Source organism: Malaya genurostris, chromosome 1 (assembly GCF_030247185.1).
Source record: "Malaya genurostris strain Urasoe2022 chromosome 1, Malgen_1.1, whole genome shotgun sequence".
Classification (NCBI taxonomy): domain Eukaryota; kingdom Metazoa; phylum Arthropoda; class Insecta; order Diptera; family Culicidae; genus Malaya; species Malaya genurostris.
In genome coordinates, this window is record NC_080570.1 from 17824774 (window position 1) to 17840844 (window position 16071).

At 38.1% G+C, this 16071-nt stretch overlaps 2 protein-coding genes across 2 annotated transcripts in view; one reads left to right on the plus strand and one right to left on the minus strand.

The window, feature by feature from the left end:
- Positions 1 to 122: 122 nt before the first annotated feature.
- Positions 123 to 1805, minus strand: LOC131433828 (glutamate dehydrogenase, mitochondrial). The gene has a single exon (XM_058600435.1). The coding sequence runs from the start codon at positions 1777 to 1779 to the stop codon at positions 181 to 183; it is 1599 nt and encodes a 532-aa protein (XP_058456418.1). The 5' UTR covers positions 1780 to 1805; the 3' UTR covers positions 123 to 180.
- Positions 1806 to 3907: 2102 nt separating this feature from the next.
- Positions 3908 to 16071, plus strand: part of LOC131433819 (lysosomal acid glucosylceramidase) — a 34835-nt gene continuing 22671 nt past the window's right edge. Inside the window, exon 1 of the mRNA XM_058600427.1 lies at positions 3908 to 5688. Coding sequence (XP_058456410.1) covers positions 5610 to 5688 — 79 coding nt within the window. The 5' untranslated portion in view covers positions 3908 to 5609. The remainder of the gene's footprint in view (positions 5689 to 16071) is intronic.

Below are 16071 nucleotides of genomic sequence, written 5' to 3' on the forward strand. Positions count from 1 at the left end.
AACTCGAACATACAGGTAAGAAATTGAAAATCCGTTTGCTTATTAGTTGTTCTCTGACTGTAATATAATGTCTAGCAGTTGTTTATGTAATCAGAAAATAAGTTTATTTCGAAAGAAAATTCATCATCTATCTAATTGAACAAAAAAACATTATCATTTACAAATCTAATAACCGACGGCCTAAACGGCAAGACCGGACCCATCATAGGTTTTGAAAATCTTCTCCACCGACCAAATGTACGCCGCGGTTCGTAAATCCAAACAGAGCTTGTGTTGATTGGCAACGGCCATGATTCCACGGCCGGCTGTCTCCAGGACGTACTTTAACCCGGAAGCAACGACATCCGCTTCGCTGGCATTGTCCAGATAGTGCTTCAGGGGATCCGTTGGTGTTACGTCCACACAAACCGAGGCTTCCTTCAGCGATTCCTGAACCGATTTCAATACTTCGCGTAGATTTTCCGATTCCTGCCGGAAGGACAGCTTACCGAACGAGATGTGGTTAATATTTTTCAAATATTCAAAATAGGAAGCTGTGACTCCCCCCGCGTTGCAGTACAAATCCGGAATGACCAAAATTTTTCGATTCAAAAGGATTTTGTCTGCGGCCGGAGTGGTCGGACCGTTGGCACCTTCCGCTATTATTTTGGCTTGTATTTTACCCGCATTTTCCGAATTGATAGACTTTTCCACTGCCGCCGGGACAAGGATGTCGCACGGATGTATCAACAAATCGTCTTCGGTTTCTGCGGCATCCGGAAAACCTTTGATGGTGTTATTTATTTCTTTATATTTTATCAACTCCTCCACGTCTATGCCATCCTCATTAAGCAACGAAACATCAATTTCCTTAATTCCAATAATCTTGCAACCGGCTTCGTGAAAAAATCTTGCCCCGTACATTCCGACGTTTCCAAAACCTTGAAAAATTACAGTTTTCCCTTCCAGACCGGGCTCGATTCCGATCGCTTTCATCCATTCCGGTTCCCGAACGAAACAGTTGGTCGCAATGAATACACCCCTTCCGGTGGCCTCGGTTCGACCTCGAATTCCACCTTGATGCAGAGGTTTTCCCGTCACAATTGCCAGTGCATTGATGTCCTTATGTCCGATGGTTTTACTATACTGATCTGCAATCCAAGACATCTCTCGGTCACTTGTTCCCATATCCGGAGCGGGTACATCGATTCCCGGACCGATGAAATTTTTCTTGGCCAGTTCGATTGTGTACCTCCGGGTAATATTCTGTAACTCTTTGGAGCTATACTTGCTGGGATCGATTTTAATGCCGCCTTTCGCTCCCCCGAACGGAACATGCACACAGGAACACTTGAACGTCATCAACGATGACAGGGCTTGTACTTCATCTCTGGTTACATCGTTCGAATACCGGATACCACCTTTGACCGGAAGTCGATGTAGCGAATGATGCGAGCGGTAACCGGTCATAATTTCGTACTGTCCGTTATCACGCATCACCGGAAACCGTATCTCAAGGGTGTTAGCCGTTCCGCCGGCTATCTGGATGATGGCACGAACCCGATTCTTGCGTTCGGCTTCGCTCATTCTCGGATACTTCTTTAGGTACTCCACTAACCGCGGTTCCAGCTTGACGCAAGCGTTATGATAGAAGTACTGTACCATTTTGGAAAACTGCGGATCCTTTTCCTTGGGAATCTTCTCCAGCTCTTTCGGAATGGTGTGCTGCAGGCGATTGGCGACGACATATCGCCCCAATATGGAACCGCGATGGTGAACTTTACGAAGAAACGACCACATTTTGCGGCAGAAAAATTCGATCGATTTTCACAGTCTGACATTGTTGGGCACGGGTTGCTGTGATTCGGTGGAAAAATAGATTATAGAATTTTCGTTTATCACGCTACTGGCCTAGGATCGACAGAATCTGGATGACATTACAATGCATCTGAAATTCGTATCTCTAGTTGAGTTGAGTGTTTGAGTTCTAATAGCACTGGGGCAATTGAAATCATTGCGTACTAAAACCAAATACAAATTGTTTGTTTCGGAATAATTATGGTTGCGGCTTCAGCGGTCTGTTGAATAAGAAAGGCTGTTACATCCTGCCCGACGTTTCGACCACTCATTGTGGTCTTTTTCAAGGGAAATATCTCAGCGTTCCTCGTCTAAAAATCGTATGCCCACAAACGGTTGTTTACATAATCAAAAAGCTTCTATAACAATGCAGTATATAACAGCCGCTCTTATTTAACAGACCGCTAAAGCCGGAACCATAATTATTGCAAAATATATGTACGGTCGATTCATTTACACCCCGATTCTGCAATCCGACGGATTTGTGATACGAACGAATCTACACTTTCGTTCGAGTTCGAATTTGACATTCTTTATTCCGTTCGACTTGTATGATTCGATCGACTCTCGTTCGGGAACACTTGAAATTTCGAACACTAACCATCAAAGCTGTCAACACTACTAACACGTTCTATATTATTTCTATTATTAATTTCTTAGTAAACAAAACCATCACACTTGTATAAACAAATTAGAACGATTCTGAACCGAACATAAGTAATACGTACACAAGTCGATCGAGTAATGTTCGAAAATTTAACAACTCGAACGAATGATATTCGAGTTCATACCCAACTCGAAAGGAATGCAGAATGGAAATTGCACATTCGATCGGAATATTTCGAATCGATAGACGTACAGAATAGGGGTGATAGAATGTAAAATTTTGTAATTCGATCGAAATACAGAATAAGGGTGAATGTCCTGACGCACAAATCCTACAATAGTAGAGTTTGTTTTTACGAATAGAACAAAAATTAATGAATTTAGCTGGATTTATGATTTGAGCGAATAAAATGTTTACATAAGAGCACCAAATCTCAAGATAACTTAAAAAGAAACCCGGCGAACGACCGCAACTAGGTTAAAGCCGAGTATAAATAAACGATATAAAAAAAACTTAAAAAGAGCGTAAAGAATGAAATTATGTCCAAATGGATTGTCTGTTGGTTTCAACCTTTAGTGAGAGATAATCCTGCTCGCCGAAAAAGTAGCTACTGTCTCGAAATGGTTCCAAAACTACCATTTCAGAAATTAGTTTCATAAACTTGTGCTTTTCTTTACAAAAAGAGCAATTCGTTAATTGATAAATGGAAATCTGCACTTCAAGGACTATTTCCGAATTAGAGCTTAGCTTATACTTGATCGATAACAGCCCCAAACGAATATTTACAGCATAAAATCGCTAATGCTTGTACATTTTACATTAGCACTTCATAATCATATCAAGCTAACTATGAAGCTGCATAACTCCACGGTTTCAATGCATTTAAAATTCAAATGTTAAGCTTAAACGCAATCGACGACACGCAATGTTCAGGTTACAATACGACATTCATGTCATATTAGTGTTGATTTCATGCAAATTCAGGGCCATCACTTAATGCTTATGGTCATTTGGGTCGTCTTGACCACTCCTCGCCAGCCACTCAAGGCACAGATACCTTAGTAAATCACTTGTATTTATTTGTACCTATCGAATCTGATTCAATAACCATTTTCACTGAGTTGCCATCCGGTATCCTGATGACATGTCCAGCCCATCGTAGCCCATGCAGCAGTCATTTTGCTGTACGTACGATAGGCGTTTCTGCAAGCAGCTGTTGTAACAATTCCAAAAGAGTTATAACAGATATTCTTCCATTGAAATAAATGCAAATAAAGCCGAGAATAAACAATATTTAGTAACTTTGCGTTCGAGAAAAATTAATTGATCGGTGTTGATTATCAGAGAAACCCACACAATTCGACACTTCTATAAGAACCAGCAAAGACTCCGAAGTAGCATTAGGATATTTTCGTTCACTTGAATTATGCAAATACGAAATATTATAATCAACAGCAATATTTTATTATTTTTACGTTTCGTTTTCGACTCATAAGTGCATTGGCTGTTTATGTTAACGAGTCAACATAAAATAACTAAGCAGACGTACAGTCCTACGTCAATCTGACATTATCTACTCCAAATTATTAACCTCTTAACGCTCAAGGGAAATATGTTTCCCTTCTATAAAATCGTTATAGATTTTTCAATTACTATTAAATCGATGTTTTTTTTACTGAATGTTAAAGAAAACTTATTTCCAAGGCGACAAATGTGTTTCTGAACGAATAAAAAAAAAGAACTCTCAATCTTTATTGCACTAAAGGAGTTTGTGCAAAATGACGTATAGAAAATAGAACTCATAATAAATGTGTTTTGTGCAACGTCCACACGTACATGAAATCGTTTCGTAGAATGTCATATCTAACTATTTATTTTACTAGTCTGATAATTAAAGCCATTAAAGCAATAAATTAAATTACGATATAATAAACCCATTTACACCCCATCTCTTCATTTACACCCCATTAGCTAAAATATTGTCTTGTACTGACATATTTCGTCCTGCACATCTTATGGTCGTGAAAGGGTTAATAATTCTTTCACGGAGTTCACAATTGTATCCAAGGTTGGTTTAAATACTACCGAATGTATGAAGGATGTTTAATTCGTCTAGTACAGGATCGTATTCCAACGGTACATGAAAAATCACAGATTACTCCATTGTGAGTTTATAGTTTGTGATAATCGTGGCATCTTGGAGACACTTCCGAATGTTTATAGACGTCTATCAACGAGTCAATAAAAGCATGGCTACTGAGCACTTTTTTTCCCCTTCCCTGTTCGGTATTCACATGACACTTTACAATTGACAACTTATAATCTAGAGTTTGATAAGCTGCCCTTACACGAGACAATATTATTGTCAATACAAGGAGTATTGACAATACTTTTGATCGTGTAATGAAAACTTCATTGGATTGACGAAAATATTGTCAAAAAATCAAAACTGCTCATCAATCCGACAATACTTTCTCTCCAGAAAGGAAGCTGTCGAATATGTGCAATGAACTCATCTCTCAATATTTCAATGTTCAGTTGCAATATTTGAAGCTCCAAACGCTTGATTTTCTCGAAAAATGCGGACTCAGGTTACCAAGCCAATTGGATTGATGGTATTGACAATACTTTGGATTGACAATAATATTGTCACGTGTAAGGGCCGCTATAGACAAATCGTATTAAAGATAGATCCAATTCTACCGCGTATCGAACGGCAGGCAGGTCGATAATCTTTGAAGTATTTCAACTATTCAATCAATCATCAGGAAGGATCGACGGTGACCTCGCTGCGGCTACCGTGTAACGTTTTATAAGCGTAAACATTAGCGTCGTTTTATTCAATGCTTCGGCGTTTTGCTGTACTCGGTAGTTATCAGTATTCCATAACGCTCACCGTCCAGCAGACGGTCAATTTTTTTTCTTTCTCTCGTTGCGTTGCCTTCGGCATGAATGGCCATCAGTATTAAAGATAATTTCATATACTCTCACTCTCACTTTCGGCTGATTGGTTTTCCTATTGGCCTAATGTTAGTAAATTGGTACGGGTCAGTTCACATAACAATTGAGCCGGAGTCGCAGTCGGTGCCGTGCCGTCATCGTGTGAAAATAGTTGTTGTTGTTGTTGTTGTGATTCTTCGTCGTAAACAAAAATCTGCTACCGCCTATGAAGGGAACAACTACCTTGAACTTGATCGCAGTAGGCCTGCTACTGCTGAGCCTGATCGTGTCACCAGCATTGACAGGTAGGTTGTTGTTGTAGAAAAAAACAAAATCAGGTTATGTCGTTTTCGTTTTTAAATTGCACTACACCGGTGTAGCGAAAGCTGCACCTAAACCGTTCGTTTTTACCAATTGCACTACACCAGTGCTACACTTTTTCTGCACCGGTACCACTGGTGTAGCACTCATCAAAAGTTTGGTGTGAGCAACCGCCGTGAAACGGCCCACCTGCTGGCTGAACCACCAGTCCGAGACAAGAACCTTTTCAGGAGAATACCTGCTAAACAGCTACCGAAGCGCCACCTACCTCTGATAAATAAAAGCTGGGATTTCCCCCACCAGCTAAGGGAGGTATTCAGTAAAAATTAATTTAAATCGTTGTCGATGCGCCACCTAATGGTCCTTTTAATGAATTTTATCAGTATGTTGAACAATTATTAAAACCAGAAAATAAATTCTCGAGTAAATAAACATAACTACAAGCGTGTTTATATTTAATAACTTTATAAATCTACCATACGTACGAACATACTTCGATTCGCAGTTTCACTGTGCCGTATAATAGAAAGATAATAAATCACATTTAATCAATATTGTATGACACCTACTCGTTATTTCAATTTCGCAGATGTTGCAAATTTATCGGTAAGTATGCAAACAAATGTATTAATCCTAACAAAAAAAAGGTTAATGTGAAAAAATACGCCCGCTACCATTAAAAAAATATTTTCTACCCAGAAATATCCTCATTCTATGATACTTAATCAGCATTATGTCCAATTTTGAGCTCCCAGATATGGGTCAGTCGGAAGATATTCAATGAACAATATGAAATCAGTGGAGGTGGTCATGGGAAAGAATAAGTGGATGGAAAAAAGTTGTTCGGGACTACAAAAAACACATTCTCCACATATCAAAATTCTTATTCTGTAATACTTGATCTACATTCTGTCCAATTTTGAGCTCCCAGATATGGGTCAGACGGAAGATATTCGATGATCAATATGAAATCAGTGGAGGTGGTCATGGGAAAGTATAAGTGGATGGAAAAAAGTTGTTCGGGACTACAAAAAACACATTCTCCACATATCAAAATTCTTATTCTGTAATACTTGATCTACATTCTGTCCAATTTTGAGCTCCCAGATATGGGTCAGACGGAAGATATTTAATGATCAATATAAAATCAGTGGAGGTGGTCATGGGAAAGTATAAGTGGATGGAAAAAAGTTGTTCGCGACTACAAAAAACACATTCTCCACATATCAAAATTCTTATTCTGTAATACTTGATCTACATTCTGTCCAATTTTGAGCTCCCAGATATGGGTCAGACGGAGGATATTAAATGATCAATATGAAATCAGTGGAGGTGGTCATGGGAAAGTATAAGTAAATGGAAAAAAGTTATTCGGGACTACAAAAAACACATTCTCCACATATCAAAATTCTTATTCTGTAATACTTGATCTACATTCTGTCAAATTTTGAGCTCCCAGATATGGGTCAGACGGAGGATATTCAATGATCAATATGAAATCAGTGGAGGTGGTCATGGGAAAGTATAAGTAAATGGAAAAAAGTTATTCGGGACTACAAAAAACACATTCTCCACATATCAAAATTCTTATTCTGTAATACTTGATCTACATTCTGTCCAATTTTGAGCTCCCAGATATGGGTCAGACGGAAGATATTCGATGATCAATATGAAATCAGTGGAGGTGGTCATGGGAAAGTATAAGTGGATGGAAAAAAGTTGTTCGGGACTACAAAAAACACATTCTCCACATATCAAAATTCTTATTCTGTAATACTTGATCTACATTCTGTCCAATTTTGAGCTCCCAGATATGGGTCAGACGGAAGATATTCGATGATCAATATGAAATCAGTGGAGGTGGTCATGGGAACGAATAAGTGGATGGAAAAAAGTTGTTCGCGACTACAAAAAACACATTCTCCACATATAAAAATTCTTATTCTGTAATACTTGATCTACATTCTGTCCAATTTTGAGCTCCCAGATATGGGTCAGACGGAAGATATTCGATGATCAATATGAAATCAGTGGATATGTTCATGGGAAAGAATAAGTGGGTGGAAAAAAGTTGTTCGGGACTACAAAAAACACATTCTCCACATATCAAAATTCTTATTCTGTAATACTTGATCTACATTCTGTCCAATTTTGAGCTCCCAGATATGGGTCAGACGGAAGATATTCGATGATCAATATGAAATCAGTGGAGGTGGTCATGGGAAAGTATAAGTGGATGGAAAAAAGTTATTCGGGACTACAAAAAACACATTCTCCACATATCAAAATTCTTATTCTGCAATACTTGATTACATTCTGTACAATTTTGAGCTCCCAGATATGGGTCAGACGGAAGATATTCCAAAATTATTGTACGATAATCCCATGCAACGGCTCTATCGAAACGCCATCTTCTTGTGATTTCTTTAACTAAGCCGGATTTCCCCCACCAAATCAAAAATGAAAAATTCTGTTCGGGACTACAAAAAACACATTCTCCACATATCAAAATTCTTATTCTGTAATACTTGATCTACATTCTGTCCAATTTTGAGCTCCCAGATATGGGTCAGACGGAAGATATTCGATGATCAATATGAAATCAGTGGAGGTGGTCATAGGAAAGTATAAGTGGATGGAAAAAAGTTGTTCGGGACTACAAAAAACACATTCTCCACATATCAAAATTCTTATTCTGTAATACTTGATCTACATTCTGTCCAATTTTGAGCTCCCAGATATGGGTCAGACGGAAGATATTCGATGATCAATATGAAATCAGTGGAGGTGGTCATGGGAACGAATAAGTGGATGGAAAAAAGTTGTTCGCGACTACAAAAAACACATTCTCCACATATAAAAATTCTTATTCTGTAATACTTGATCTACATTCTGTCCAATTTTGAGCTCCCAGATATGGGTCAGACGGAAGATATTCGATGATCAATATGAAATCAGTGGATATGTTCATGGGAAAGAATAAGTGGGTGGAAAAAAGTTGTTCGGGACTACAAAAAACACATTCTCCACATATCAAAATTCTTATTCTGTAATACTTGATCTACATTCTGTCCAATTTTGAGCTCCCAGATATGGGTCAGACGAAAGATATTCGATGATCAATATGAAATCAGTGGAGGTGGTCATGGGAAAGTATAAGTGGATGGAAAAAAGTTATTCGGGACTACAAAAAACACATTCTCCACATATCAAAATTCTTATTCTGCAATACTTGATTACATTCTGTACAATTTTGAGCTCCCAGATATGGGTCAGACGGAAGATATTCCAAAATTATTGTACGATAATCCCATGCAACGGCTCTATCGAAACGCCATCTTCTTGTGATTTCTTTAACTAAGCCGGATTTCCCCCACCAAATCAAAAATGAAAAATTATGTTCGGGACTACAAAAAACACATTCTCCACATATCAAAATTCTTATTCTGTAATACTTGATCTACATTCTGTCCAATTTTGAGCTCCCATATATGGGTCAGACGGAAGATATTCGATGATCAATATGAAATCAGTGGAGGTGGTCATGGGAAAGAATAAGTGGGTGGAAAAAAGTTGTTCGGGACTACAAAAAACACATTCTCCACATATCAAAATTCTTATTCTGTAATACTTGATCTACATTCTGTCCAATTTTGAGCTCCCAGATATGGGTCAGACAGAAGATATTCGATGATCAATATGAAATCCGTGAAGGTGGTCATGGGAACGAATAAGTGGATGGAAAAAAGTTGTTCGCGACTACAAAAAACACATTCTCCACATATCAAAATTCTTATTCTGTAATACTTGATCTACATTCTGTCCAATTTTGAGCTCCCAGATATGGGTCAGACGAAAGATATTCGATGATCAATATGAAATCAGTGGATATGTTCATGGGAAAGAATAAGTGGGTGGAAAAAAGTTGTTCGGGACTACAAAAAACACATTCTCCACATATCAAAATTCTTATTCTGTAATACTTGATCTACATTCTGTCCAATTTTGAGCTCCCAGATATGGGTCAGACGGAAGATATTCGATGATCAATATGAAATCAGTGGAGGTGGTCATGGGAAAGTATAAGTGGATGGAAAAAAGTTATTCGGGACTACAAAAAACACATTCTCCACATATCAAAATTCTTATTCTGCAATACTTGATTACATTCTGTACAATTTTGAGCTCCCAGATATGGGTCAGACGGAAGATATTCCAAAATTATTGTACGATAATCCCATGCAACGGCTCTATCGAAACGCCATCTTCTTGTGATTTCTTTAACTAAGCCGGATTTCCCCCACCAAATCAAAAATGAAAAATTATGTTCGGGACTACAAAAAACACATTCTCCACATATCAAAATTCTTATTATGTAATACTTGATCTACATTCTGTCCAATTTTGAGCTCCCAGATATGGGTCAGACGGAAGATATTCGATGATCAATATGAAATCAGTGGAGGTGGTCATGGGAAAGAATAAGTGGGTGGAAAAAAGTTGTTCGGGACTACAAAAAACACATTCTCCACATATCAAAATTCTTATTCTGTAATACTTGATCTACATTCTGTCCAATTTTGAGCTCCCAGATATGGGTCAGACAGAAGATATTCGATGATCAATATGAAATCCGTGGAGGTGGTCATGGGAACGAATAAGTGGATGGAAAAAAGTTGTTCGCGACTACAAAAAACACATTCTCCACATATCAAAATTCTTATTCTGTAATACTTGATCTACATTCTGTCCAATTTTGAGCTCCCAGATATGGGTCAGACGGAAGATATTCGATGATCAATATGAAATCAGTGGATATGTTCATGGGAAAGAATAAGTGGGTGGAAAAAAGTTGTTCGGGACTACAAAAAACACATTTTCCACATATCAAAATTCTTATTCTGTAATACTTGATCTACATTCTGTCCAATTTTGAGCTCCCAGATATGGGTCAGACGGAAGATATTCGATGATCAATATGAAATCAGTGGATATGTTCATGGGAAAGAATAAGTGGGTGGAAAAAAGTTGTTCGGGACTACAAAAAACACATTCTCCACATATCAAAATTCTTATTCTGTAATACTTGATCTACATTCTGTCCAATTTTGAGCTCCCAGATATGGGTCAGACGGAAGATATTCGATGATCAATATGAAATCAGTGGATATGTTCATGGGAAAGAATAAGTGGGTGGAAAAAAGTTGTTCGGGACTACAAAAAACACATTCTCCACATATCAAAATTCTTATTCTGTAATACTTGATCTACATTCTGTCCAATTTTGAGCTCCCAGATATGGGTCAGACGGAAGATATTCGATGATCAATATGAAATCAGTGGAGGTGGTCATGGGAAAGAATAAGTGGGTGGAAAAAAGTTGTTCGGGACTACAAAAAACACATTCTCCACATATCAAAATTCTTATTCTGTAATACTTGATCTACATTCTGTCCAATTTTGAGCTCCCAGATATGGGTCAGACAGAAGATATTCGATGATCAATATGAAATCCGTGGAGGTGGTCATGGGAACGAATAAGTGGATGGAAAAAAGTTGTTCGCGACTACAAAAAACACATTCTTCACATATCAAAATTCTTATTCTGTAATACTTGATCTACATTCTGTCCAATTTTGAGCTCCCAGATATGGGTCAGACGGAAGATATTCGATGATCAATATGAAATCAGTGGATATGTTCATGGGAAAGAATAAGTGGATGGAAAAAAGTTGCTCGGGACTACAAAAAACACATTCTCCACATATCAAAATTCCTATTCTGTAATACTTGATCTACATTCTGTCCAATTTTGAGCTCCCAGATATGGGTCAGACGGAAGATATTCCAAAATTATTGTACGATAATCCCATGCAACGGCTCTATCGAAACGCCATCTTCTTGTGATTTCTTTAACTAAGCCGGATTTCCCCCACCAAATCAAAAATGAAAAATTATGTTCGGGACTACAAAAAACACATTCTCCACATATCAAAATTCTTATTCTGTAATACTTGATCTACATTCTGTCCAATTTTGAGCTCCCAGATATGGGTCAGACGGAAGATATTCGATGATCAATATGAAATCAGTGGAGGTGGTCATGGGAAAGAATAAGTGGGTGGAAAAAAGTTGTTCGGGACTACAAAAAACACATTCTCCACATATCAAAATTCTTATTCTGTAATACTTGATCTACATTCTGTCCAATTTTGAGCTCCCAGATATGGGTCAGACAGAAGATATTCGATGATCAATATGAAATCCGTGAAGGTGGTCATGGGAACGAATAAGTGGATGGAAAAAAGTTGTTCGCGACTACAAAAAACACATTCTCCACATATCAAAATTCTTATTCTGTAATACTTGATCTACATTCTGTCCAATTTTGAGCTCCCAGATATGGGTCAGACGGAAGATATTCGATGATCAATATGAAATCAGTGGATATGTTCATGGGAAAGAATAAGTGGGTGGAAAAAAGTTGTTCGGGACTACAAAAAACACATTCTCCACATATCAAAATTCTTATTCTGTAATACTTGATCTACATTCTGTCCAATTTTGAGCTCCCAGATATGGGTCAGACGGAAGATATTCGATGATCAATATGAAATCAGTGGAGGTGGTCATGGGAAAGTATAAGTGGATGGAAAAAAGTTATTCGGGACTACAAAAAACACATTCTCCACATATCAAAATTCTTATTCTGCAATACTTGATTACATTCTGTACAATTTTGAGCTCCCAGATATGGGTCAGACGGAAGATATTCTAAAATTATTGTACGATAATCCCATGCAACGGCTCTATCGAAACGCCATCTTCTTGTGATTTCTTTAACTAAGCCGGATTTCCCCCACCAAATCAAAAATGAAAAATTATGTTCGGGACTACAAAAAACACATTCTCCACATATCAAAATTCTTATTCTGTAATACTTGATCTACATTCTGTCCAATTTTGAGCTCCCAGATATGGGTCAGACGGAAGATATTCGATGATCAATATGAAATCAGTGGAGGTGGTCATGGGAAAGAATAAGTGGGTGGAAAAAAGTTGTTCGGGACTACAAAAAACACATTCTCCACATATCAAAATTCTTATTCTGTAATACTTGATCTACATTCTGTCCAATTTTGAGCTCCCAGATATGGGTCAGACAGAAGATATTCGATGATCAATATGAAATCCGTGGAGGTGGTCATTGGAACGAATAAGTGGATGGAAAAAAGTTGTTCGCGACTACAAAAAACACATTCTCCACATATCAAAATTCTTATTCTGTAATACTTGATCTACATTCTGTCCAATTTTGAGCTCCCAGATATGGGTCAGACGGAAGATATTCGATGATCAATATGAAATCAGTGGATATGTTCATGGGAAAGAATAAGTGGGTGGAAAAAAGTTGTTCGGGACTACAAAAAACACATTCTCCACATATCAAAATTCTTATTCTGTAATACTTGATCTACATTCTGTCCAATTTTGAGCTCCCAGATATGGGTCAGACGGAAGATATTCGATGATCAATATGAAATCAGTGGAGGTGGTCATGGGAAAGAATAAGTGGGTGGAAAAAAGTTGTTCGGGACTACAAAAAACACATTCTCCACATATCAAAATTCTTATTCTGTAATACTTGATCTACATTCTGTCCAATTTTGAGCTCCCAGATATGGGTCAGACGGAAGATATTCGATGATCAATATGAAATCAGTGGATATGTTCATGGGAAAGAATAAGTGGATGGAAAAAAGTTGCTCGGGACTACAAAAAACACATTCTCCACATATCAAAATTCTTATTCTGTAATACTTGATCTACATTCTGTCCAATTTTGAGCTCCCAGATATGGGTCAGACGGAAGATATTCAATGATCAATATGAAATCAGTTGATATGTTCATGGGAAAGAATAAGTGGATGGAAAAAAGTTGCTCGGGACTACAAAAAACACATTCTCCACATATCAAAATTCCTATTCTGTAATACTTGATCTACATTCTGTCCAATTTTGAGCTTCCGGATATGGGTCAAACGGAAGATATTCATTGGTTAATATATTATCAGTGGAGGTGGTCATGGGAAAGAATAAGTGGATGGAAAAAAGTTGTTCGGGACTACAAAAAACACATTCTCCACATATCGAAATTCTTATTCTGTAATACTTGATCTACATTCTGTCCAATTTTGAGCTCCCAGATATGGGTCAGACGGAAGATATTCGATGATCAATATGAAATCAGTGGAGGTGGTCATGGGAAAGTATAAGTGGATGGAAAAAAGTTGTTCGGGACTACAAAAAACACATTCTCCACATATCAAAATTCTTATTCTGCAATACTTGATCTACATTCTGTCCAATTTTGAGCTCCCAGATATGGGTCAGACGGAAGATATTCGATGATCAATATGAAATCAGTGGAGGTGGTCATGGGAAAGTATAAGTGGATGGAAAAAAGTTATTCGGGACTACAAAAAACACATTCTCCACATATCAAAATTCTTATTCTGTAATACTTGATCTACATTCTGTCCAATTTTGAGCTCCCAGATATGGGTCAGTCGGAAGATATTCAATGAACAATATGAAATCAGTGGAGGTGGTCATGGGAACGAATAAGTGGATGGAAAAAAGTTGTTCGCGACTACAAAAAACACATTCTCAACATATCAAAATTCTTATTCTGTAATACTTGATCTACATTCTGTCCAATTTTGAGCTCCCAGATATGGGTCAGTCGGAAGATATTCAATGAACAATATGAAATCAGTGGAGGTGGTGATGGGAAAGAATAAGTGGATGGAAAAAAGTTGTTCGGGACTACAAAAAACACATTCTCCACATATCAAAATTCTAATTCTGTAATACTTGATCTACATTCTGTCCAATTTTGAGCTCCCAGATATGGGTCAGACGGAAGATATTCAATGATCAATATGAAATCAGTTGATATGTTCATGGGAAAGAATAAGTGGATGGAAAAAAGTTGCTCGGGACTACAAAAAACACATTCTCCACATATCAAAATTCCTATTCTGTAATACTTGATCTACATTCTGTCCAATTTTGAGCTTCCGGATATGGGTCAAACGGAAGATATTCATTGGTTAATATATTATCAGTGGAGGTGGTCATGGAAAAGTATAGGTGGATGGAAAAAAGTTGTTCGGGACTACAAAAAACACATTCTCCACATATGAAAATTCTTATTCTGTAATACTTGATCTACATTCTGTCCAATTTTGAGCTCCCAGATATGGGTCAGACGGAAGATATTCCAAAATTATTGTACGATAATCCCATGCAACGGCTCTATCGAAACGCCATTGTCGGACCAACTCCGGCTAATGTGAGGAGGATTTAGGTGTTGGATGAATGTTATACGGCTACCACGTTATATGCGATAGCTAACGACTGTAGCAGGTATTATGAAACGCTACGGTTGATGGTACCATCATCATCATCAAACGTGGCTGTTGGTCGAACTACGCGTAATCGACCGTGTAGAGGATGGGAATCTTTTGGCAATTGTTTTGCTTGCCCTGCTTTGCTACGACACCAATGCACGGGGGGCTCATACGAAAAACAAATGTGTGCGCGAATGTACGAAATAGAAAAACGTTGTGGTGAAACTCGATGGCACAGGAACACGGCCACTAGTATCCCAAGCCGGACTTTTTCTCTCGACACGAGGATGTGAAGGAGGACGGTGATTTGATAGCTATCCAAAAACGGTGTTGATCGACCCCCGTTTGTTCATACCAGATTGAACTGACTCGGACTAACTCTTGGACGAATTCTGGTTGATCCTACCAGTAATATACGTTTGTCTCAAATGTTAAGCCATGCATGTCTAAGTACAAACAGATTTAATGTGAAACCGCATAAGGCTCAGTATAACAGCTATAATTTACAAGATCATTTAACTAGTTACTTGGATAACTGTGGAAATCTAGAGCTAATACATGCAAAATGCAGGGACCTCGCGGAACCTGTGCAATTATTAGTCAAACCAATCGTCCTCCGTGACGCTAAAGTTGAAATCTGGATAATTTTGTTGATCGTATGGTCTCGCACCGACGACGGATCTTTCAAATATCTGCCCTATCAACTATTGATGGTAGTATAGAGGACTACTATGGTTGCAACGGGTAACGGGGAATCAGGGTTCGATTCCGGAGAGGGAGCCTGAGAAATGGCTACCACATCCAAGGAAGGCAGCAGGCGCGTAAATTACCCAATCCCGGCACGGGGAGGTAGTGACGAGAAATAACAATAAAAGACTCTTTTATGACGTCTTATAATTGGAATGAGTTGAGCATAAATCCTTCAACAAGGATCAAGTGGAGGGCAAGTCT

Coding starts and splice junctions, on each gene's coding strand:
- LOC131433828 (XM_058600435.1), bottom strand. CDS start 1,779: ATGTGGTCGTTTCTTCGTAAAGTTCACCATCGCGGTTCCATATTGGGG.